Genomic DNA, 25,384 nt, shown 5'->3' on the forward strand with positions numbered 1-25,384 from the left:
AATACTGCAGTAAATTGCAGGCCTTGAGGCCAGATAATCCTGTGAAGGGAAGGGTTCAGGGATATTAAGGATATACAACTAGAGCTCATGATGCACTAGCTTACATACCATTTTATTAGGGACCCAGCCCCTCCATGCTTTCTGAATGTTATTTTGGTAGTTGGTGGATGGTGAGAGGTTTTGTGAATTACATTAGTAGGATTTCAGTTTCTTGCTGTTGAACTAATGACCAAGGGGATAGAATATTGAATTCCCTTTGTTTTAACTTGTTTGTTCAAGAACTACAGTAACCCTCTTTAGGTTAAATTGGGTGAGGAACGTGGGGACCCATGTGGGTGTGCATACATGTGTGCGTGCGTATCCTCAGTTTTTAAAACCTCCCTCTCCTTCAGGTTATCCAACCTACAAAGAAAAAGTAAAGAAAAGGCCTGGGGGCCGCCCAGAAGTGATTTACAACTATGTCCAAAGACCCTTTATTCGAATGTCTTGGGAGAAGGAAGAAGGAAAGAGTCGGCATGTAGACTTTCAGTGTGTAAAGAGTAAATCTATCACCAACCTTGCAGCAGCTGCCGCAGACATTCCCCAGGACCAGCTGGTGGTCATGCACCCAACTCCTCAAGTGGATGAGCTGGATATTCTCCCTATCCATCCCCCTTCTAGCAACAATGACCTCGATCCTGACGCACAGAATCCGATGCTGTGATGGTGATGTTGCTTGAAACCATAGCATGCTACTCTTCGCAGTGACGCTGCACTCTCCTCATCCTGCACTGCAAGGCCACTCTCTGCATTGTGAGATGCACAGATGTTTAGGATATTGCAGTGTAGACTTTTTTAAAGACCAAAGGTAGCTGAATGGTTTTTAAAATGAGTACAGCTCTAGCATCTTGAGGTTCCAGTTATATAAATGTATTTGTGTACCGGTAGGTTTGTGAAATTGGTTCTTTGTATGGGGGGACAGTCCTTTTTCACACATCTAGATCTTTTCAGAAGTGGCGGAAATTGGCAGCTGGGGTACTTTCAGTCTAGGTTCATATTCATCACACCCCAGATAAAATGTAGAATATTATATAGTTGCACTTTATATATGGTGGTTAAGTGGAACTGTTCAAGCCATTTTTTATAGTTGTGATGCACAATATAATTTAAATAAGTGCTTCTATCAAAGTATTCCTTCAGTGAAATGTGTATAGTTTGCTGCCCATGATGAGCAAAAAATGAGTATCATTGGGCTTATTTGAATGATTAGGATGAGATTCAATGCCCATTATCAGTTATCTCCAGTGCCGTTTTCATCCTTTTCAAGTGAGACATGCAGGGAGTGTGAACATCAGGTGGTTTATTATCCAGTCTGCCTTACCCTTAATCTGTTCACAGATATTTATTTACTAATGATTTTTTTCGAGTTATGGGATAGGAAGATGAAGTGTTTGCTCTTCATTTACTAAATGATTGTAAACTCGTTTTTCATCAAAATAAAATTCCATTGTTTTAATGTTTCTGATCTTTATAACCACCTTGACCAGATTTTCCATCTCATAATTAGCAGATATCCTGTCTTGTTGGTGTTAGTATAACTAGAAACCAGGTAGCTCGAGGAACTCCAGTTTGGTATATGTGTGATGAGGCACTTATATTCCCCACTAATTATAAAATAAACTATAAATCCAAAACATTTTAGAGCTGAAAAGGGAATATTTTCATTTTCTAGCCCAACCTGATGTGACGGATGAAATACCTTTACTAGGTCCTACAGTAACCGTAAGTTTCAGAGCCAAATTCTGACACCGGTTCAGTGTTTTCTCCATTATACTGTGATGTTCTGCCTAGCAAATTGTTCACGAAAATGTTTTTGGTTTGTTTTGTTTTAGTATTCTGTGGCCAATTCACGAAGAAAGCAGAAGTATTTAGGTGCTTTGGGTCCAGGGTCACTTACTGTTTGAAGCCGTACAGCTGTGAGTAGTAGAGGAGTTGTATGTTAGAGAAGCCAGTCTGTTCTATCTATCTAATCTTGATTTTGTAAAATTTCAGAGGATTTGTAGTTTGTGTTTAAGCAGTAACATCTTTCTTTGCTCTCACAGAAACTAAAATTACAGTATAGCGAAAATTACAGTACAGCTAAACTAGTAACACAGGGAAATTATGTATGCCCTAGAATTGTTATGAAGGCCAGAAAAGCACTGTAAATGCTTTTGGTGTGGCTCATCCTTAAACACCCACCATGGAAAATCGATGATCCAGCCCTGTGGCATTTTTTTCCCTGTAGGATTTTTCTAATTATTTGAAATGTGAACAATATTTATAGAACAAGGGAAACATTTATTAAAAATATTTAACTAATACATTATACTTTAACCCATATTTATAGTAAAGGATTCTTACAAGGAAGAATAAACAGTTTTATGATACAATTAGTATAAGAAATATCCACATGGGGAACTTCTTTGTAGTGTAAAAACACCATACATCTGAAATGACCATCTGCATATAAAAGCTACCAATGATGCTTCTGTGCACAATGATTAAAAAATTCAACACAAACAGAATCCAAAATATACAATTAATGCAAGCTATCCACAGCTAGCTCAATAATCATCAATGATGAGGAAACACTGGAGCAGGCTTAGTTCCACTTTGTCTGAAGTTACACATAGTAAGATTGACTTGTATCAATGGCTCTGAGATGGCTTTTATGAAGACAGTACATAAAAGCTGTTCTCTCCTTATCTGGTAAGCTTCACAGACTGTATAACTCCATCAGTAATGCACTTTGATACTGTAGCTGTCGCCAAAGCAACGTGTAGTGTTTACAGCGGCCATGGCAAGTCGCTAAAGTCAACAGGACCACCGAGCCCAGCATCTGCTTCCAAGAGGCTCATTATGACAGCCATTGCTGCTTCATCATTACTGGGACTGCTTGAGCCTTGATCGTTGTCTATCATATCTATGCCTATGTGAGGGTTCTCACCTGTGCAAAGAGATGAAGACCGGTCAGTGCTAATACCAAAGCATGTTTAACTTTAGTAAGCGGTTCCTAAGCACACTTTTAATAAGAACGTTATACCTAACAGTAGGGTGAGAAGGATGAGAGAGGCTGCTTTTGGGGGGGGGGTGTTGCCATATATTTTTTTTTAACGTTGGTGTTTTTCAGAGGGAAGACCCAACTTTTTAAGAAGAAAGTACTTAAAATTCAATGAAGAGTATCAAGTATGAGTTGACCTCATTTTAATATTCTGATATAACTAGTTATAAGGAGGGAATTATTATAGAAGGAAAAAATAGGAAGATAGAGATTAGGGGGAAAAAAGATCTAGAAAGCTAAGTAGAGAAAAGGGTGGGGTGGGAGAAGCAAACTCTTCATTGGCTTAATGACTTTTAATACCCTCTGAAATGCTTACTGATGACCCTTTTAGGCTTTATCTGAACCTGCATCGGCTCTCCCTCCGAAGAGATTATGTTCCACACATTGGGAGAAAGCCCATGTCCAGGCTGCTGTAGCCTCTTGAGTTCCAGGGACAAACCTGGACCCCAGCGAGAACCCAACCATTAAACTCAAGTTTGAAGTAAAGATTTAAACAAATTTTAAACCTTTACTTTGTTCTTATCAAGTTTACGTAGAACTGGTTTGGTTTTCCAGTTCAGTTCTTAAAACTGACTTTATGCCACATGTTTTTCTGCAAGCTCTTTGCATTGGAAATGAATAATAATGCTACTTACCAAGAATAGAAGAGCTATCAGAATATGGATAACCTGGGTTCTCCTGAGCCTGCCCTGGGAGTAGGCCGCTGGAAGGAATGTCTGGAGTCCCTCCATTTAAAATCTACAAACAAAAGTAAAGTTTTCACATCATCAGCAGTCTCAATCAGTATTTTATGCAGTGTCACCAAGAAAATGAAGCATGTTGAAAAGAGGAAGGTGGGGAGAAAAAGCTTCAAATGGCTTCAGTTTCTTATCGGATGATTTCACATCAGAGACTCTTAGGAATGGTCACAGTAAGGAAAAAACCTCTCCCCCAAACTATTCTTCTCTCTTTATTGGATTCAGCCCACACAGGCAATTTAAAAGCTGAATAAAATCCCGAGAGCACTCACATGTTTCAGGCCAAGGACTAAACCTCAGCGAGCCCAGCTGGGCAGGTCCCCTGTAAGGGAGGAAAACTTCTTACAGCAACAGATGTTGCTGAAGAAGAAATAAAGGGCTATTACACTGTGAAGAGACACAGATCTGAGGAGTCGCAAATGAACAACAAAACACTAGAATAAATCATCACTAGTTATACCACAGATGCCAACATTAGTAACCACTGGTTTAAGTTCTTAAGAGAGGCTACTGAGAAGTATTATCTCATAGAAAAGCACCTTTGAGAAGTATTTGGATGTAGGTGAGGAAACAGTTTGGTAGCAGCTGGGATTTCAGGAGGGGCAGTGATTTCAAGCCTTGCCAGTAGATGGCATTACAACCTTATCTCCGCAATTCAACTTTTTGAAGAGACTCTCAAAAAGACTTTACACTCTAAAAATTGAGGACTCCAAAGAACTTTTGTTTATACAGGCTATATTTATCAATATTTACTATATGTGAAGTTAAAGCTAATACATTAAAAAATAAAACTATTACACATTAACACGAATAGCATTTTAATGAAAAAACTATTTTCAAAAATAACGAAAAGTTAGTGTCATTTTACATTTTTTGCAAATCGAATGTCTGGCTTAACAATTTAACTGGATTCTCATTTGCTTCTCCATTCAGTCTGTTTAGGTATGTTGTTTGAAATACATACCTGAAGGAACCCTGGCCTCTCATAGATAGGCAGTTGGAAAAGGGAGGTGTATTTTAATAGCCTTTTCAAATAATCGTGGTATTCTTTGATATTACATCAAAACTCAGCAAGTGGAAGTTTCTTAAAGATTAGTTGCAATGTGGCGTTTGAAACCATATCAATGAAATTTTGATACTCGGCTATGTTGAAATCCATTGGTATATCTTGGCAATTAGGATGGATCTTTTTTGCCTTTGCATGATTTTGAAATATCTTACATCAGTCATTTGGAAAATACTGGTTCACTGAGTTACACGGATCTTCCAAATGTTGACACACTTCATTGTACAACATCAAAACATCACCACTGTTAATATTACCTACATGACAAATATCTTAAGTTTTGGGAAGCAGTCAAGCTCAAAGTAGCAGACACAAGTTTTCTCCAAAATTCTAATTTTTGCTTGAAAGCTAAAATTTTATCACTGGCAGTTGTTTTCTTTGAAGTCGCAGGTTCATTCATTTTCAAGAAAATGTACACTAAATTATACCCACGTCTGAAAAACCATAGTTTGCGACAGTAAAAATGGCTTCCTATGAAAAAGGTGATTGGGTTCAGTATATAACTTAAACAGTCACACAAGTGCTCTTCCTTGAGACAACCGTCATACTTTGTGTGCAGCACAAGTGCTTTATGCACACTTCCCATTTTGTAACAGTTTTAAAAAGATTTACTCAAGGATTTTATAAAATTATTTTACTTCTTTATTAAGGACATTCTTAAATGAAGCTGGCTTTTAAATTTATTATTTTATTGTGAGTATACGGTGGTGAAATACAGTGACTGTCAGTACAGTTTGGTGCCACAGGCTTGATGTTTGTAAAAGCACCAGCAGTCTTACCCAACGTTGCTTTTTCACTATCAGTTCACATATCAACACAGTGAGAAAAAACTGTTTAGCATTATTATGAAAATACTTTTAGACCATGCAGACCCCTGAAAAGATGCCCCCTCCCTAACCCCACCAAAAGACCACAGATGATGTTTAGGGAACTGCTGCTTTATCTCACCCTGCCTTGGTACCTCTGGATGTCCAGACTCTCCTGGAACCTAAGAGGCTCACTAAGCCTCCTCTTTTTATTATATTTAGCTTGACCCTAATTAAAACAACTGGCAGGCTAAATGGCTCATTTTTGGACCTGCCAATTTTGAAAGTGACTGAGAAGGGTTGGAAGCCTGCGGCCACCTTTACTTTTGTGGCTTTGGTACGCTATTTAATGCTGTCATTTTTAACTCCATCTTGTTTAGATGCCTTTCTTATAAGGTCCTACTGCTGATGACTCAGAATACATTCAGAATTTCTTCTCAGACCCACTTTTATAAGCCCAAAGAAAAGGAAACATTTTCCCAAACTGCCTCAAAAATACTTGGGGCTTTGTGATGCAGAGTATACTTTTAGATCTCTGGCATTTGTTGGTGTGAAAAGAATCAGAAGTCAAGAGACCTGAATTTAGTTTGGGGCCATACTTACTAAATTCTGGGCTAGTCATGTAACATTTGGTAGCCTGGATTTTGTCACCTATGAGGTTGTGAGGATAAGATGAGAGATTGTATATGAAAGTTCCCTGAGTAATATTTAAGCACTAAACTGGAGTGATGACCTTCCAAAATAGAGTAGTGGGATTCTTGGTAATACCAGGAAATCAAGTGCCTAAAAGTTGAAATGAGACACAAAGAAGATACCATGCTAAGGAGATGGTGGATCCAGTATGGAGGAAGGACCTAGCAGTGTAACAGAACAGAGCTAAGAGCTCAGCCTGCGAGCAGCGGGGAGGGGTGTGCCCAGCCCAGACTTCATCTGTCAGTACTATCTTCTGAGCCATTACCAAAGGCCAGGCACTTTCACATATATACTTTCATAATAGGACTTCATGTGCAAAGATGCTGGCTGCCCTAACCTATGTTAGCCGCATTATAGAGAAATCTAAGGCTTAAAAAATTGTATAGGGCCACATAACCAGCACATGGTAAGGCTAGGCTTCAAACCCAGGTCTATCTTCCAACTGTGCTCTTACCCATTAATTTATTGGCTTTCAACCCTTTTGGGGGGAAGCAAAACCTTTTTTCAAATAAACACTTTTACAGAAGATTCATGTGTCAGAAGTAAAGCTGCCCTGGAAGAAGCACGAGTCTTCCTACCTTGTCTTCCTCATCACCTGCCCCTCGCCCCAATCCTACCTGGCAGCACCACAGCTCCTGGTAACCTGAGTCTCTGAGGAGCCCAGTTTTGGAAACCCATGTCCTGCTTTTGATGCAGTTTGTGCCCTATGTAAATTACTAATATTCTTTGTGTACATGTCTTGGGAGATAGGGGAAGGAAGACTATGTCTCAAGATGCTGGCCTTTGCAGCATCCTAACCTGTGCTAACATCAGACACTACAGATTTATGATTTACAATTAACATTGGCCTAGGCTTGTAAATTCTCTCATCAGCACTAAAGATGAAAACAGATTATTGGTTTCTAAGACTATAATATAGCCTTCTGGCCAGCTCTTCATGAGGGCTGGCGACTGATAAACTGGTTAAGGCCAATGCTGTCCCATCGTAGGAAACCCAGGCAGATCCCTAAGTATTCTGCAACTGCAAAGGCATGACTTGCCTTCCGAAGGACTGCTGGTGGTATCACTGTTTCCAGGACCTGCACTAGACACTAACAATATTTTCTTCCTTGAAAACTCCCGGCAGAGAACTAGATAGTTTCAGGTACTCACTAACCCTTCCCTCACGGGGGCTCTTGAATTCATCCCTCCATACAATGGACTGATAGCTCCCCAATCCTTAGAAAGCTCTCTTTCTGCCTTCCCCCACTCACATGGGATAAATCCTCTAACAATGTCAGCAAGGCTCCCCAGCTCCACTGGTATGCTCTGTGCCTCACCTAACACAGATGCATTTACTTCAAGGGGGAAAAAACGGCCCTACCTGTTTCAGCAACCACAATTATATACTCCCACTTCCAGTATTTCAGAACTTGGGCAAGAGCTCTCTGGATGAAGAAGGGCCTTTAGTCTAAGAGTCATCAGCCCTACCTTCTTGCCTCCTGGAGAAGAGGCATCCGGGGGAGGTGTACTTGTGATGTTCAGTGGGCTGGAGCCACAGCTGGAAGGTGATGAGCCTCTTATCCTGTCGGAGAAGAGAGGAGTTAGTTACATTGCCTTTCCTTTTTCTCAGTGGAGTGTGTGTGTTTTGTTGAGGGGTGGGGGTGAGAAGAAGGATGAAGATCTAGAATAGGGATTGGCAAACTTTCTGTAAAGGGCTAGAGAGTGATTATTTTAGGCTCTGTAGGCCATATGGTCTCTGTCACAACTACTGAACTCTGCTGCTGTAGCCTGAAAGCAGCCATAGATGATATGCAAGTGAATGGATATAGCTGTGTTCCAATAAAACTTTACTTATAGGTGATAAGCTGGATTTATCCCATAGGCACCTGATCTAGAACACAGATCCTGGAGGCAAGCTTCTTACTGACAAAGCCCTTGGATTAGGGTTTGGATTTCAGGTTTGTGAATTTCAAGTAGGTGGCCAGTTTCATTTGCTCACAGAATCCAGGTCTCAGAGTTGGTGGCATTCTATCTTTGATCAAGTGAACTAGAATCCACAGCAAATGACTTATTCTCTACCCTACAAACACTGCTTAGCTAGCAACTACTCAGTAAATGGAGGGTGCTGCAGTGGTTTCAGCCCCACCTAGAAAGTGGCCTCGCGTGAGCAGTCACCATCGTCATCTTCTAAGGCAACAGGTGATGAAAAATGGGTCCAAGCCCTCCTCAGCTAGCTTATTTCTCAACATAGTAGGTTTACAGGGGGAAAGACTTAGAGCTGTAAATCCACATAAACTCTTGTCAAGCTGAAGGACCTCAACAAAGGAAGCCATGACTTGGCACCGCAGCTAGAGTTTAGGGAAACTTGAATGGCAGCTGCGTGACCACCAGGCTCTTAGCACCGACATGGATGATTGCAGCTTCTGGGTCTCCTAGGGACCCCTCTACTGCCCAGCAGTCTTGGCTCTTGGCCTGTACTGCCTAATTCTGTAATTTGTGAGTAAACAAGCTCTCTCTCTCTCTCTCTCCTGGATCATAAGCTTCTGAAAGGCGGGATACAACTATATACCAGGTGTTCTTCACCCACACAGATGACTACTAATTGCTTACTGAAAAATTGTTGAGTGTCTCCCATTTTTCCCTACCTACATCTATGGAACCACTGTTTCCCCAGCTTCCCTATCTTAGAATTGCCTTTTCGTAGTTACTTATTTCATTTTCAATATCTAGTCCTTAAATTACTGATTTCTCTTTTGGACACTATCACTATAAGGTCGGCCTCATTCCTGGGTTGTTAAGCATGCTTACCTTCATCTCTTCCTATTCCAATCCAACTTCCATGATGCTTATTTTTTGTTTTTTGTTTTTTTTGGGTTTTTTGTTTTGGCTGTGCCCCACGGCATGTGGCATCTTAGTTCCCCGACCAGCGATCAAACCCACACCCCCTGCACTGGAAGCGCGGAGTCATCACCACTGGACCGCCAAGGAAGTTCCCAGCTTCCACGATGCTTATTAACACACCACTTTGGACACCTGCTCAGCATCCTACAATGCACAGGGTCTTCCAATTTTCGTCCAGTCTCAACCGTTCAACATTATTTCTTAGAATTCTTAGCAATCGCCCATCACAGCTCTGTGGTTCCTTTCTACAAAGAGGCTGCCGAGGTAGATGGCCTGCTTTTTGGGTCCTGAATACACCACTCACATGCCCATTCCAGCATGTGCCTGTCTTTTCTAGAAGGAACACCCACATTCACCATGAAACCCAGCTAAGGCCAAGTTCAAACCGTCCTCCCTTGCTTGTTTCAGCCCATGCACTCTCCCTTTTTTCTTTTATCATAAAGAAAATAGGCTTCGCAAAGATTGTAAGACCTTTGCGTTCAAGGACTGTTTTATACTGTCCTTGGATGGTCTCAAGCAAAGCACAGGGTATGCCGGGACTGATCAGCACTAGATTATCAGTGCACACTGCACCCACACCTCCTTCCTGAAGTAGATTCAAACAGCCACATCCGTCATTCCTGAAGGGCTGGAACAGAACTGTGCTGTTCTGTTATCCCACTGGGATAAGAGCCCCACTGTGGCCAATTAGAAAACAAGGCCGGCCTCCAATTCTCCTGAGAGAATCAATCCAGGGGCAGCAGGGATCCTATGATTATGTTCCATTAAGTTTGTATGCCTAAGGGCCTGGTTACCACCCTCTCCATTGCCCAAATTCAAATGGACTTGTAATTACTGCTTCCCTCTCAATTTAAAGACTTAACAATTTTTGAACACTCACTACATGTCAGTTCTAGGAAATTTCCCGAGTTCTCTCACAATCCTAGGGCAATTTCACGGAGATAGATATTGCCTCCCTTTTATGGCTTAAGTCAACAGAGTCCAAGAAGTTAAATGAACCTCCTAAGCGGAGGCCTAGGACTCAACCCAGATAAACTGCTTCAGAGCTTCTTCTCTTTCATACGGAAAAGGAGTTTCCCCAAGGGAGCTTCTATTACTAGCTGATTTGCTTGGTCTCTATTACTAACCCTAGGCAACTTTTTGACTAGAAGCAGCTAATGTTTTGTTAAGGCCCAGATCACGGCAGTTCACGGCGCTGCTCCTGCAGTCCTGTAACGTTAGTGTTCATCTATCCGCTGGGAAGCTGCTTGGGTCACATACAAAGTAATGAGAAAGTTGAGCCTCCCAGAGTTCCATTTAGCTCTGGCCTGTTTGGGTTTAGCTTCCTTATTTAAAGGCAGGATTTCTCAGTCTCGACACTACTGACATTTTGGACTGAAAAATTCTTCCTTAGGGGTCAGGGCCTGGGAGGGCTGTCCTGTGACTGTAGAATGTTTAGCAAGCAGCATCCCTGGTCTCTATCCACTGGATGTTTAGCAACAACCTCCCACTCAGTTGTGACAACCAAAAATGTCTCCAGACATCAACAAAACATCCCCTGGGGGGCAAAGTGCCCTGGGGTTAAGAACACTGGTTTAAGGGAACAACTAGGTGTTACTTGCCTGTGGATTTCCATGATTTCCTCAGCAATCATTCGACCTATTTTTCCTGCCCCAGCCCTGGTTCCCCCTGGAATCCCTGGAACAGTGGGGTGGGTCCTCTTTGGGCCACCTACAACAGAGGAATCTGAGAGTGGGAAAGGGGAAAGCAGAGGGAGAAATGCTATTATGTGTTAAATTAAATCCACTTCATCCCATGATCCACTTGAAGTTCAAGCTTAGGGTTGTGCCCTGAGGGACACGAGAGCCACAGCTTGTCAGGAAAAGGCATTCCGGCAGGGAAAAGCTCAAGTTTCCTTCCAGGATCAGAGATGTTGACATTAAAGCTTCTAATTCCTCATGCACTCAACTGTACGCTGGCCGAAAGCCACTGGGCTGCACACCAGAGTCACAGAGATAAGTCGGCATCCCTGCCCTCAAGGAGCTCACAGTCTAATGAGGAGACGCACAAGATAAACAATGGCTGGAACAAACTGCGATAAGTTTTACAGGTCAGCAAGAGGCACCCAACTCATGCAGGGCCAGGTGCAACCTCCTGGAAGAAATTAACTCTGAGCTCAGTCTTGAGAGAGGAGCATAAGGTAGGTTGGCAGAGAGGTGAGGAGGAGGAAGCATTCCAGGCACAGCAACCAGTGTATGCACGAGCACTGAGGCAGGACACAGCTTGGGAGATCACGCCAAGAAACTCATTACAAATGATGATGGAGGAGCGACAGACGAAACTGAGAGGCAGGTACCCGTCAGACCATGAAGGGCCTTGGATGCCACACTACCAGATTTGAACAGTACCCACAGGGGACAAGGAGCACCAAAGTGCTTGACACAGAAAACACAAGTTCACCGTGTGGAGAATGAGCTGCAGTGGAGGATGCGGGCGCAGAGGAGGGTAGGGAGACTAGAGTTGGGAAGTTATCTGCAGTAAAGCCAAGCAACAGATGGGGAGGGTGAGGTAGCAACAGTGGGGTTGGAGAGGTTTAAAGACAGAAGGGACAGGAGTGTGTGTTTTGATATAATGGGAGAGGTAGGAGTCACGGTTTCTGGCTTAACCGACCAGACTGTGGGTGAGGGTGTGTGCAGAGAACCGATCTGGATATGCTGAGTTATAGGTGCCTGTGGGACTCCAGGTGGCTTCGCCCAGGAGGCCGCTGGAAAGGCAGATCTGGAGCTCAGGAGTGAAACCGGATGTAGGAGTCATCGATGCAGAGGCAGGGGCTGAAGCCATGCAAGCAGAAGCCTGAGGAAGGAGGAGTCAGGTGCGGAGAGCAGCGGCCAAGGCCGAGCCGGGGGAGGGCCCCGCCGGGTACAGCGCACCCCGGTGCTGACAGACACCCTCCTCCCACCACGGGATCCCGGCGGCCATTCCCAAGAGCACTTCACGTCGCAGCCACTGGCAAGGCAGGGGGAGGAGAGCACAGGCAGCAGGGGCTGCCCTGTCAAGGCTTCCAGGGTCCAGGCAGCCTCAGCAAAGGTACAAACAAGTTCCCGGCATTCCAGGCTCAACAGAGAAAGCGAGATGACAACGTCCTTAGTGATCATCCCCGCGAGGCCTCCCTTGTTCCACAGAAGACGGTGGCTGGGGACCCCAAATACCGGGGGCTCAGGGATGGGGGCCACAAGCAGCTTCTCAGGGGCAAGCCCGGATGCCCCTGTGGCACATAGTTACCTTCTCCAGAGGGCAGCGTGCTGTCCATGCTGCGGGGGGATGCTGTGGGCTGAGGGAAGCTTGGGTCCCCACCTTCCAGGACGCTGGCTCTGTGAACATGCCAGCAACAAGGAAACGTGAGTCAGGCCTGCTCAGAACTGTGCACCTTTCACCTTGGCCAAGGTGTCCGGTGTCCACTCTGGAAATGGACAGGCCACAAGATGAAGAGTCTGAGCGGCTCATAGGTCTCCTCACTGTCTGAGGACATGATGGACAGCACCCCGGCCTCTGGCCTCCCTGCCTGCCTGGCCTTCCCGGTGCAGGTGGGGCGCAGTCCAGCGGAGGTGGCGACTGAAGCAGCCCACTGCCGGCCCCAGCCCCTTGATTGGCTCTGCCTACAGGTGGGGGGTTTGGACCTCATGGGAAAGGAGATGTGGGGAGCAGGCCAAAGAGGAGGGCCTTCCCTTCCCTGCTCAGCCAGCAGGTGGCAGCCTTTGAGGGGGCATTCCAGCTGCCAGGGCTCAGGCCGCCAGCCTGGTGGGCGCAGATCCTCGCCCCTCCTCAGCCAAAGCCAGTATGGGCTGGTGAGCCTTTCAAAGATTACCAAGCCTTCCCTCCACAGTGACACCAGTGGATGCCAGGCCTGCAGAACTCAAAGGCTGACTGCTTTACCAGGAAGGAAACGCTGCTGTCTCCGGCAGCAGTTCCACCAGTCGGGCCCTCAGAGGTATGAGTACTGAAGCTCATCCCTCGTTAACCACCTTTCAGCTTCCGCCAGTCCCGAGGCTTCACAGGGTATCAGCAAGACAGCAGTAAAGGATGCAATACTGGCTGTCACCTGTACCCCCTTTCCCAGGTAAGGGGCCCAAGGCATTTCCCTGTGAAACAAGGGAGCTCTGATACATGAAAAACACTTACAAAACAACGGTGTTGGTGGAGACAATGTATTCTACTTCCTTGGTCCAAGGGTTCATGAAACTGAACCACCGACTCCGTAGTGTGATGAAAGAACCATCTTTGACTTTAAACTTATAGCAATTAGTTGTTATCTTTTCTCTTGTCTGTAAAACTGAAAATACAAAGAGACCATGAACATTATTGTTTCCTCAGACAAATACATTAAACTAACCAAATCCTAAGTGCGCTCAGGCTCCAAGGCCATCCCTCTTTTTTTTTTTTTTTTTTGCGGTACGCGGGCCTCTCACTGTTGTGGCCTCTCCCGTCGCGGAGCACAGGCTCCGGACGTGCAGGCTCAGCGGCCATGGCTCACGGGCCCAGCCGCTCTGCGGCATGTGGGAGCCTCCCGGACAAGGGCACGAATCCGCTTCCCCCGCATAGGCAGGCAGACAGACTCTCAACCACTGTGCCACCAGGGAAGCCCGGCCATCCCTCTTTAATAAGCCACGGGAGCTGGCACTTCAGAGAATAGGTTGTTTCTGAGGGTCTGACTCTGAGCCTTCCAATTCGGTTGTGAACCTGTCACTGTTCCTCAGAGTGTATGAAATGAAGGCTCTGGGAATAACTGACTGCATTCTAGACATCTAACTGGAATCAGCTATGAAGTAAACACCACACAACGAGAAGGCACTGTCCAAAGGACCCATGTTATTTCCCCATCACAAAGCCTGAAGGCAGTACAGCATTTTTAGGACATTTGGATTCAGAGAGGTCACTCACCTATGGAAACCTCATTCTTTCATGTAACAAACATGTAACGAGCATCTTTCATGTGCCAGGCACTGGAGGTAAAAGAGGAGACAGGATGTGACTCCTGCCCTCAGGAGAGGCAGAGGAGATCAGTGTCTTGAGGGATGAATACAAGTTTGCCAAGGGGAGAGAGGGAAGAACCCGGCACTGCCCGAGGAGTGGCAGGGCCTGGTAGGGCAGGGAATGGAGAGATGGTCAGTGTGGCCGGAGCACAAGGCCTCTGCAGGTGGAGATGGGGGCGGGGGTAAAGCTGGGGAGGTGGGTCAGGGCCAGAAGGTGGAGGGTCTTTTGAACGCCTGTCAAGGGTGATTGGGCTTGAGTCTAAAGGCAGGAGGTTTTAAGCACGTGACATTGTGACGTTATCAGGCTCGATCTATCAGAGCATAAATGGGATAGTGATGGAAGAGGGACTGGGGACAGAAGCGAGTGGGGAGGCCTGTTAGGAGTCCATCACAATTATCAGGTGGGTACAAGGGCTGAACCAGGGTCTTGGCAGTGGAGGTGGCAGAAAGGGGCCTCTGGAAATGCATGTCTGAGGTGAATGAACAGTTCTGATGGAGGAAAAAGTAAAGGAGGGAGTTGATGTTGGCTTCCATCTCAGAAGGCTACATATTTGGCCATGCCGTTAATCAAGAGGGAAATGTAGGAGGCGATGCAGGGTTTTGCGGAAAAGAATTAGATCCGTTTGGGCCATACGAAATCTTTATAGGGTCCAGATAAATCCTCTGAATAAGAGATGCCTTCCGGAAATTGCCCTGGCCCAAGTATAGAAATCTGCTAGGCAGTGGGGTGGGGAGTTATCTGTAAGGGGCTAGATGGGGCTGGGCGAAGCAGTAGCCTCCTCTCCTCACAGCTGTCTTGGCCTGAAGACCCCTGGGCTGGTTGACTCCCACGTCACAGAGGCAGATTTCTCTGCGAGGTTACGTGGACTAGTCTAGAAGCGGGGGGTGCACTTTAAACTTAAGACCTGTTGTACAGCCCAGCTTACCTTGCCTATGACATTCTGCGAGATGTCCTATGTCATCTTGGTGAAAATATTCGTAACATGAGGTGCCTAGAAGTTCTTGTGGTAAATATGCCAAAACAGCTGTTGCCCTAAAAGGGAATTTTTTTAAAAAAAACGAAAAAGCCATTCAGACGATTAACAGCATCTCTCCACCGGCTGAATCCCGCCCGCTACAGCCAGTGAAAACAAGGTCAAAGCCAGGGGGGTTCAGAGGGCTTATTACATGGGTTTTGCTTTATGGTTTTTTTTTCTCATGACACTGATTTCAATCAGGGCTGTAAAAACAGAGGGAAAGCAAGCAAAGAATCCTTTCAAAGGGGCTGTTAGCACAAGATATCAAATTTTAGGAGGTTTAAAAGTAGTAACTGTATTAGATAAAAACGTGGTAGAACTCTGAACTCCAGGGCAAAGCTTCTCCAATTTACCGGCTGCTTTTTACCAGGATGACCAAACACCAGAAGCTCCAGCAGCTTCTGGGCCCACAAGGACCTTTAGAGGTGGCCTCCTCCTTTTCCAGTATTTAGTGACTATATCTAATAGCCAGAAAAATAACTACCCTGTGAATACTCTTAAAGAGGCAGCAGAGAACAGTGGAAATTTGGGGACATCTGGGTTCTCAGCCCAGGTCTACTGCCGATGGGTTGTGAATTCTGGAGAAGGCCAGGCTTCAGGCTGAGCCTCAGTTCAACCACCATAAAAAATGAGACTGGACTAGATCAGTGCTGTCCAGCAGAACTTTCTGAGAAGACAGAAGTGTTCTACCTATGTGGGAGTAGAACCTAAAAAAGAGTGGATATATGTATATGTATAACTGATTCACTTTGCTGTACTGCAGAAACTAACACAACATTGTAAATCAACTATACTCCAATAAAAATTAATTAAAAAAAGAAATGTTCTGCATGGATACCATTAGACACATGCGGCTGCTAAGTACTTGAAATGTAGCTAGTGAGCCTGAGGAATTGAATTTTTAATTTAATTTAAATTGATTAAATTAAACTTAAGTTGCCGTATGGAGTTACTATAGCAGATGACTGACTGTATTGACAGCTCAGGACTAGATCATCTTTTCTGAGCCCCACATGCCAGAATTTCAATCACAGGAATTAATGGTCCTGGAACCTTCCATGGATTCAGATAGCATACTATGCCTACTATTTCTCTTTCAGCCATGGACATCAAACCACCCCACTTCACTGTCTCTACATGCCAAAGAATAACATGGAGAAAAATCTCTGTATTTATGATGATAACCCACTGGGTCTCATTTTTCAGCAGATACACCCATCATTTCCTTCTCTCTATCCCTAAGAAAGACAGCCGATGGCCCAATCTTCTCTGCTTTACTCAGGGTTGAAAATCCTCTACCATCATTGTTCAAGGGTAATGTGCAGACTCTTACCTCTGGTCTACAAAAACAAACTTCCCATCTATTGCATGCCGAGAGACGTATTCCATAGATTTCACCCTGATTTCCCCGTTCGCCGGTTGTGGAACCATGTGAGAGTGCAGTCGTCCGATGGCGACAAGGCAGCTGAGATTACACCCCTCGTTGTCTGGTTCGTTGTCTTCATCCAGCCCCATTTTTGTGGGCGGCCAACTTTTCAAATAGCCTGTGCTGTGGATTGTGCAGAAGCTTTTTCGATCTGCTAGAAAGCAAAGTCCATGGTCAATGTCAGTGTGGCTTTGGGGCCTGGGGGCACAGGCAGCCTAGTCGGGGGGTGTAGGTAGGGAGTCAAAATATAAAAACCAAAGCCTTACTGTCCAGAAGTTAGCATCTAGTGAGAGAGAAGACAGAAAAAACAGGTATCATCCAGTGTCATATACGCCTTGTAGAGCTGGTTACAGCAAAAGGGCATCACATGCACCAAGGAAGCAGTAGCTAAATCTCCCTGGGGAGAAGAAGCCCGCCCCGAAGAACTATGAAGGAGGTGGATCAAGAAGGATGAGCAATGGGTAAGGGACCAGAATCTGTAAAGGTCTGAGAACATACAAAGGCACAAAGAGGTATCCTGTACAGGAAACAGCAAAGAGCTCCGTGTGGCTGAAGGGAAAAGGAGGCGTTGCGGGTAGAGTTGGAAGGGCAGGTTGGGAGCATATCGTCGGAGCCTTGGATTATCTGCTCACAAACGTGTTAACCTTTTTCAGATAGGAAACGGAGCGCTTCCGAAGGTATTTAAGTGGGGAAACAGCAAAATCCCATCGTGATTTGGATGTTCTAGGAGCAGAGTGTTGGGTGAACTGGAAGACATGCACGAGATGCTGAGGACTGTCCCGTGGCAGTGCTGGGAAGAGGAGGCAGGGCAGGACACAGGAGAAGTTTCTGAGCTTGGACTGCTGGGACTTGGTATGAGTATCAAAATATTTGGTATGAAAAAAGAAAATAAAGATGACTCCAACTTTTTCAGGTTGAGTGGTTAGCTGGTATTATACAATTTATTGACACAGGGCAGAGAATATAGAGTAAGTTTTAGAGGAGAGGGAGAAAAGATTTCAATCTGGGACACATTAAGTGTGGAGCACCTGTGGATTCCAACAGTAAACACATCCTTATGGAATAGTTTACCAAGCATCAGGTCTGTGCTAGTTACTGGGAAACAGTGGAAAACAAATCAGACCTGCCTTTGTGGAATTCACAGTCTAATGGGGGAGAGATATTTTAAACAAATAATCACACAAATAACTACATAACTGCAACTGTAAGCAAGTGTTAGAAAGAAACCCTGCAGGGTGCTACAAGCAGACATAAGGCAGCCTGAGGGAGGGAGGGAGTGACAGACATTGAGGTCCACTCTAAAGGACGAGCTCGAGTGAGTCAGGGAGGGAGCTGGTGGCGAGAGAGGGGCATTCCCGTCAGAGGTGACAAAGCACACGGAGACTTTGGGTAGAAAGGGTTTGGAGGCATCGAAAGGAGGTCAGCAAGTCTCAAACGTACAGAGTAGTGTCAGGGGCGGGGGTTTGCAAAGTCACATGAAGGATTTTAAACTTTTCTTCAAGAGCAACGGGAACCACTGAAGGGTTTGAAACAGGGTACTGATACGAAGATTGGCTCTTTTTTTTTCCTTCTATTTTTTGGCCATGCCGCGTGGCATGCGGGATCTTAGTTCCCCAACCAGGGATCGAACCTGCACCCCCTGCAATGGAAGCGTGGCGTCTTAACCACTGGACAGCCAGAGAAGTCCCAAGATTTGCTTTTAGAAAGGTCACCCTGGCCATGTGAGGGGCTGGAAAGCGTGAGGAGCCTGCTTCACCGGGCCTGTGAGATCCAGGGTAGCCTCCATCTAGCGATAGTAACAGTAAACATGGAGATGGATAAACACACTTCAGATAACTTCTGCAGGGGCAATTCATGGCAGCAAGCCTTTATAACTGACTAGATCAGGAGGGAGGGAAAGGGGGTGAGGGTGCCCCCCAGGCTTCTAGCACGCACAGCTAGATGGACAGTAGTGCCATTTACCTTCGAGGGGAAGCTCAGGTGGTTACTTCTACATATATCACGTTTGAGATGCCCTTGAGATGTCCAAGCAGGTAGACTAAATAAGCAGTTAATTTACAAATCTGGAGTTCAAAAGAGAAGTGCAGGCTAGACATATGAACTTGGAAGTTAGTGGCATATAAACGTCATTGAAAGCTAAGGGGGCGGATGACATTACCCATGGATGAGTATATATCTACTCTTAAGAGAAGAAGGCTGGGGACAGAAGAGGAGGAAGCAACAAAAGGAACCCGGAAGAAAGCCCGGAGTGGGAGAGGACAGGAAGAAGAAACACTTCACAATGGAAGAAAAATGAGAAGTGTCCACTGCACTTAGCCAGCTGCAGGCACTGGTGAACTTAGAATAATTCTGGTGGGCTCGTGGGTGCTGGGGAAGCAGGGGGCTGTGACTTAGAGAGTATTCTTTCCCAACCACAGGAAAAAAGACAGGACTTAAACAGAGGGAGCCTTCCCACAAACCTGTGTCACCGTGACACCATCAGGGCCTTCCAGCTCCCCCCACCGCTCCCCAACTGCCCCCATTGAAGGGGGGCTAGTGAGGTCCTGGCTGCCATCCTGGGACCCGCTGCTCTGGGCCCACCCCCTGCTGAGCGCTCCACCTGTGATAGGATTTAAAGAACTGTTAAGTGGTTACCTTTTTTCTTTGAGCAGGTGGAGGGGAAATCCTTGTCTTCAACCTTTACGGAAGGCCTGTTACACTTCATCCTACAGAAGAAAGAACGCCGTGCTCCAGAACATAATCGAGATGGCCCAGGGGTTATATCTGTTTTAACTGGAAGTCCAGCTGCAAATCAATACACAAAATGTGATAAACTGAGGGTAGTGTTGTCTGTCAGGAGGGGGAGTGTGCCCTTGAAGAAAGTCTTTTCTTTCCTGCCTCGCTGTTCTGTAACAATGACGTGACCATAACCCCTCTCCCCAGTCTAGGCCTTAACAGATGCTGTATGGACAGGGGTGCTGTCAACAGGAATGCTTACAGATCACGAAGAATGCAGCGACTGATGAATGGACTAGGTGCTCCACGGAATACAGAAATACACACAGGGTTCCTGTCCAGCAGGAGTGGATGGCTGAGAAGGGGAAATGGAAGTTCACCAGGAAAAGACTAATGATAACACAACGTGACGTCTGAGTGATCAGTGCCAAGTAAATGGCAGAAACAATCGGTGTTTCCCGGAGGTGGAAGCAGGTGGGCTGGGACTTGGAGGATGGCCAAGGCCTGGATACTGGGATGGAAAGGAGGCAGCGGGACCGCCTTCAGGTCTCAAGCCCGGCTGGACGCCAGAACCCCCGGACGCTCCATCAACCTGCAGATTCGGGACCCCATTCTAGATCTGTGCTTCCCAGTGTGGTAGCCACTAGCTACATGCGGCTATTGAGAGCTTGAAATTGGAGGTGTGCTGTACGTGTGAATAAAAATAGGATTTCAAAGACTTAGTACCCCCCAAAAATGTAAAAGACCTCAGTTTGGATTTCGTGTTAAATAAAATACAGTATTAAAGAAAATTCTGCACTTATTTTCACTTTTTTAAACGTAGCTACCAGAAAATGTTAAATCATATAAATTTCACAGATAAATTGGCTCCTATCTGTGGTCTGAATTATGGTTCCGGACGAACTGAATTAGAGTCTCTGGAGAAAAAGCATGACTGTGATCCTGATAGAAACATGGGCTACTTGTCGGTGCAGAAGCCAGGGCTGCAGATCACGTCTGGGGGAACAAGCGCCCACCACCCACCGCGGGAGCAGCCATCGCAGGAATGGCTACTGCCGGGGGCTCCTCCTGGGTCTCCCTGCTCTCACCGACCTCCCACACTGCTGCCCCAGTGATCCTCCCCGAATGCCCATCCGAGCCTCTGCCCCGCCTGGCTCACAGCCCTTCACTGTGTCCCCACAGATGAAAAGGTCTTCGTGGTCCAGCCCTCTCCCTCCCCTGCATGTTCTGTTCCAGCGGCACCGGCAGCCCACAGCACCGCACGTCTGCACCCGTCCACAAGTCATTTCCTCTGTGCCTTTCCTCCCTTCATCATTTGGCAAACATTAATTCATCTTTTCAAACCCACCTGGAGCTGTCACCTGCTCCGTGACGCCTGTACCCACGCCCACGTGAGAATTACTCATCGGTCTCTATGCCTGGTACTACAGCTATGGCTGCACCTGTTATGAATGGTGCTGTCTCCTTGTCTCCCTGACGACATGGTAAGAGCTTTAGAGGCAAGGACCAAACAGCATTCATCTTTCTCTTCTGAGGTCACTAAAAAAATTGCAGGACCATACTATAAAGGGCAACAGGTACCAGGGACTGCATTGTACTTACAGGAAGAAGAGGAGTGCCTTAGTGAAAAGGATGATTTAAAGGAGATTCCTCTGGTGATTATTTCCTTCCAGAGATTACAATGGAGAGCTTGGAAGCAAGAAACTAGTTAGGCTATGATGGCACTGGGCCAAGGTAAATACCACGTTGTGCTTACTCTGTGCTGGAAACTATGTACTCCATTATTAGCATATTAAATCCTCACAACAACTTGATGAAATAGGTAACATTTTGCAGATAAGGAAGCTGAGGCACAGAGAGGTTAAGTAACTTGCTCAAGGTCACACAGCTAGTAAATGGTGGAGCCAAGATGCGAGCCCTGCATTTGACTCCAGAGTCCGTGCTCTTAACTGCTGGAGTGCACAGCACCCCCATGGGGCTGAAGGAGAAGAGAGCTTCTGTGGCCTCACACAGGAGGCAGGGAGTGGGTGCAGGAGCAGGAAGCTGGGGGAGAACGCAAGTGATGGCTCCACTGCTGCAAGAAGGAAGCAGGGAGGCAGGCGGCGGGGTGGGGTGGGGCATCTAATGAAGAACCACTTTGGTCAAAGAAGTGTCATATTTACACTTGAAGTTTTCTTACTTTCATCTTATGAGGCTGCATGAGTGCAACTCAGATAAATAGAGGTGATTTTTTCAGGGGGAACAAATCAAACTGATGTGAACCCTTTAAACTCAGGAACATACAACTTGGGATTTCTAGATTCTGGAAAAAAAAAAGACTAAAAATCGGAAAAAATCAAATGAAAGTAGCTGTTTTTCCTCTCACGAGTTTGGACATTGAATTTTTTTCTTCTTGATGTAAAACAAAAGAGAAACAAACACAAAGTAACATAAACAATCCCACTTAGCCAAAGACAGCACCTGGGACCCAGATAAAGGGCAGAGAGGTAGGAACCCAGAGGCTGAGGTCCGCACACACTGCTCAGCCCGGCGCTCAGCCGCCTGGGCAGGCAGCTGAGGAAGCAGCGGCGGATCCCAAACTCACTTTTTGCATCTATGAGCCGTTCCCGGGGTGCAGTGTCAGAGGAGGAGAGCTGCTCCTTGACTTTGGCGATATCTTTAGGATGCAGGTAGTCAAATAAACTCTGACCAATCAGATCATTCTGTGGGAATGTATCATCAAAAAGGACAAGTCAACGGCACGTGGAACATGTATTAACCAACGAGGGCTGGGCCTTTACTCTGCATTTTTAAGCACGAGAATTTCAAATATTTCATGTGTTAACATGTGCACACGTCCAGTCACTTTGCCTAGATATAGACACAATGAATGAGGCACTGGGACTGTGGTTTTGATAAGACACGAAGGAAAAAGGGCTCAACCACGTACAGAAATAGTTCATGCTCCTCTAAGGCAAAAGTCTTTCAGTATGTATTCCTTTTCGTTTATTTCTGAGGCCCACAGATTCCCTTCTAAGACCTCAGAGGGAGGAATGTAGGGTCTGGGCTCTGACTCTATCCATTAAACCTCTGTTCTTAAACAAGTTGTGTCATACTATTCGCCTCACTAGCCTAACTGTTAGCAGAGATAAAAATAACTTCTTCCACAGCTTTGCTCTAAGACTAAAAAGAGCAAAACACCTTGGAAACATTAAATTTACATTAATTCTAATTTATATAAATGTTATTTTGATTCTGCAATTCTTCTGCTTTACTAAGTTTCCATGCAAATACCAGCATGTGAATGAGTGAATGAATGAAAAAAACGAGTAAAAACTCTAGGGACAAAATAGGTGAAAAGCTCTGTTCTAGAAGCTTTTATAAATGGTTATCTTATATGATCCTACAAACAGTCATAGATTGTATGGATTATTACAATCATTGTTTAGAGGACGCTGAGGTTCAACAGAGCTAATAAGTGACATATCACTGTAGACACAGTATGGGTGGATTCCCATTTTTCTTATTCCCTGGTATTGTACTGTCTGCCTACCTGTCTTCCTTGTCAGTCAGCCCCTTGCCCACCGACCCCTACACTGTGGGCTGTTTATCTTGCAGCAGTGAGAAAGTTACAATGCTGATAAGGTCGAACTTCCCAGTGGGGGAAGCACATTAAAGGAAGTTTTCTAAGTTTATATTCATTTCTGTGTAAAGAATTTTCTGGAAGAAGGATGGGGTGGGGGAATATATAAGCACTTCACACGTCACTTGTCCACCATAATTATTCTGAGAAGTGGGGTGACCCTTTTGGCTGCTGTGAGGCTGCCCATCAGCAGCAGGAACAGTACCTGGCTGTAGTTGAGGATCTTGAAGACAGACTCTGACACAAAGAGGATCTTCCCTCGGTCACATCCTACGACAAACAAAAATCCATCTGCTGCCTAATCAGGAGAAATGGATAATCAATTTATCACACTTCAGGAAACATGATTTATAGTATAGTCACTCTGATAGCAAATAAAGATTGTTTTCTAAGTATCCAAAGCACAGGACTGCAGTCATCGACAGTTTCACAGGTATCCTGAGAACAGGATGTTCAGGACAAATGCCTTCCAAGAATAGTAAGATTCTCTCCAAGGCAGATATATACACGTGTATTATCTAATGATTACAGGGGAACGTCCCATTAGAGTAAGTTCTGTTTCAAAGCAGAACTCAGCTTAAGAATTTTCCTTTGATTGCATGAAGGTCCAGAGAAATCCATTTCATTGCTCTAAGTATAACAATGCTGTAATATCAGAGAATCTGAGAGTGGAAGGAAACTTTAGGATCAGAACCCCCTAGTCCAATGTCGCAGCCTCCATCCGTCCTCAACTCGAACACCTGCATTTCCAGGGAGCTCTCGGGAACAGTGGTTCTCAACATTTGAAGTGGGGTTTGCTTTTGGTGTTTTATGCTGATGGTCTGGAATGGGGCTAGATCACTGGGGCTATGATCATTACCCCCTCCCCATCCAACCCTTACCCCCATCCCAAAGTGATTCTAACGTACACAGGCTCGAGAAGTACTGCTCTCAAGTATTATCACTTGACCCAGGGCTGGGCTGTTTGTCTCCTAAATGATACAAAAAAAAGAAAAGCAAAAATTTCCCCTGACTTTCTTTTCGTCTCTTCTTCACTTTAAATACAGGTAAAAATCCAAAGGGCCAGTAAAGATAGGTGTGGAGACAGGACAGTATTTGTTGGATAGACTGAAGCAGGTAAATAACAAAGCTACGGTACCTAAGAGCTTAGGATGTTTTGTGCATGTGTGACTGAATCCTATCCATGACTTTCCAGGCGGGCAACTACTCAACTCCCGTTGGGGCCTTCCCGGTGCCAGGGAGGGGGCTCCGTTCTCTACCATGCACTTGCTCTATATTCAGCTACCACGGTCTAAATCACAGTGCGTGGTTATCTTGCGTTATTTGCTGGGCCGCAGTCTGTCCTTTGGAAGAATCTAGAGAACCTACTCCCTTTTCCACAAAAGGGCCTTCAGGATGCAGTTTAATTCAAAGAACTAGGAAATGAATTCATGTGCCAGAAGGTAACAGAACGGTACATGCACTTGTGCTGGGATAAAAGAAGTGAGTAAAAGGGGAACAGATTCACTATTGCTGTGAGAGGGCTTGGCAGGCTGTCCTGCCAGAAGGAAGCTGGGGATGATCCTTTCCTAAGTTAGGTCTCTGAGCTGGCCCAGGGGCAAGGGATGATGGTGAGGGGGAAGCAACTTCCCAAGCACCATCTGCTGGAAGCCTCATTCTGTCAAAAAAGAGAGTATTAATAACTTCCTCACTTGCCTTGCTGACAATCTTATATCTAACCAGAGAAGTGAGTATTTTGAGGCTTTTCATTAATGAAGCGATGTGGCACAAAAGATGCCTGGGAAGAAGGTGCCCGTGACATCCTGGAAGAAATGCTGGGCAGAGTCAGGCCCAAACTGGTGACACGAGTGCAGTGGATTTGAACACACTGCAGGGGAGGGAGAGGAGGTTCCAGAGGCTGGTGAACACGGTCAGCGCAGGGGAGGCACAAAACATTCTGACACCGCTTTACTCGGGCAGATAAACACCAGCAGGTGAAGGAGCCGGGGCTGAGGGGACAGCCAGAGGGCAGAGGGGTGAGAACACGAGCACCATGGGGCCCAGGAAGACCAGGGCAGGCTCGCCCTCAGGGAGGACGGTGTTAAGTTAATGAATGACACGGAGCCCAAGCAGCCACCACGTTTTCAAAACTCGGGACATACAGGATTCAGACACTATAAACTGATCAGGTTCACTGCTCCTTGACACGCCGGTTATTAAAGATATTTTGAAAGCACTTAGTAAAGAATGCTGTTAGTCAGATTTGCACTGGTAAGGAAAAGTGGAAGTCCAGTTCCTGCTGCCAAACTGTTCAAACATCATCTGAGTGGACCCTGCCATCTGTTGAAGG

The 25,384-nt window shown here is 45.5% G+C and overlaps 2 protein-coding genes across 19 annotated transcripts in view; one reads left to right on the forward strand and one right to left on the reverse strand.

Annotated features, from left to right (window-relative positions):
• Positions 1-1,495, forward strand: part of BTBD10 (BTB domain containing 10) — a 78,959-nt gene extending 77,464 nt beyond the window's left edge. For all 8 annotated transcript variants that reach the window (XM_081240472.1, XM_081240473.1, XM_081240479.1 and 5 more), the window contains one exon: positions 393-1,495. In XM_081240472.1, coding sequence (XP_081096598.1) covers positions 393-703 — 311 coding nt within the window. In that variant the 3' untranslated portion in view covers positions 704-1,495. The remainder of the gene's footprint in view (positions 1-392) is intronic.
• Positions 1,496-2,298: 803 nt separating this feature from the next.
• BMAL1 (basic helix-loop-helix ARNT like 1) overlaps positions 2,299-25,384 on the reverse strand; it is a gene marked incomplete at its 5' end in the record, with an annotated part of 106,449 nt that continues 83,363 nt past the window's right edge. For 7 of the 11 annotated variants that reach the window (XM_081240263.1, XM_081240265.1, XM_081240262.1 and 4 more), the window contains 11 exons: positions 2,299-2,968; positions 3,718-3,820; positions 7,855-7,948; positions 10,869-10,992; positions 12,529-12,617; positions 13,426-13,576; positions 15,203-15,309; positions 16,626-16,872; positions 19,353-19,502; positions 22,018-22,135; positions 23,261-23,353. In XM_081240263.1, the coding sequence (XP_081096389.1) occupies positions 2,808-2,968; positions 3,718-3,820; positions 7,855-7,948; positions 10,869-10,992; positions 12,529-12,617; positions 13,426-13,576; positions 15,203-15,309; positions 16,626-16,872; positions 19,353-19,502; positions 22,018-22,135; positions 23,261-23,353 (1,437 nt within the window). In that variant the 3' untranslated portion in view covers positions 2,299-2,807. The remainder of the gene's footprint in view (positions 2,969-3,717; positions 3,821-7,854; positions 7,949-10,868; positions 10,993-12,528; positions 12,618-13,425; positions 13,577-15,202; positions 15,310-16,625; positions 16,873-19,352; positions 19,503-22,017; positions 22,136-23,260; positions 23,354-25,384) is intronic. The other 4 variants (XM_081240268.1, XM_081240260.1, XM_081240269.1 and 1 more) reach the window with 3 other exon arrangements.

The sequence above is a fragment of the Mesoplodon bidens genome, assembly GCF_964165515.1.
Source record: "Mesoplodon bidens genome assembly, chromosome: 7".
NCBI classification, from domain to species: domain Eukaryota; kingdom Metazoa; phylum Chordata; class Mammalia; order Artiodactyla; family Ziphiidae; genus Mesoplodon; species Mesoplodon bidens.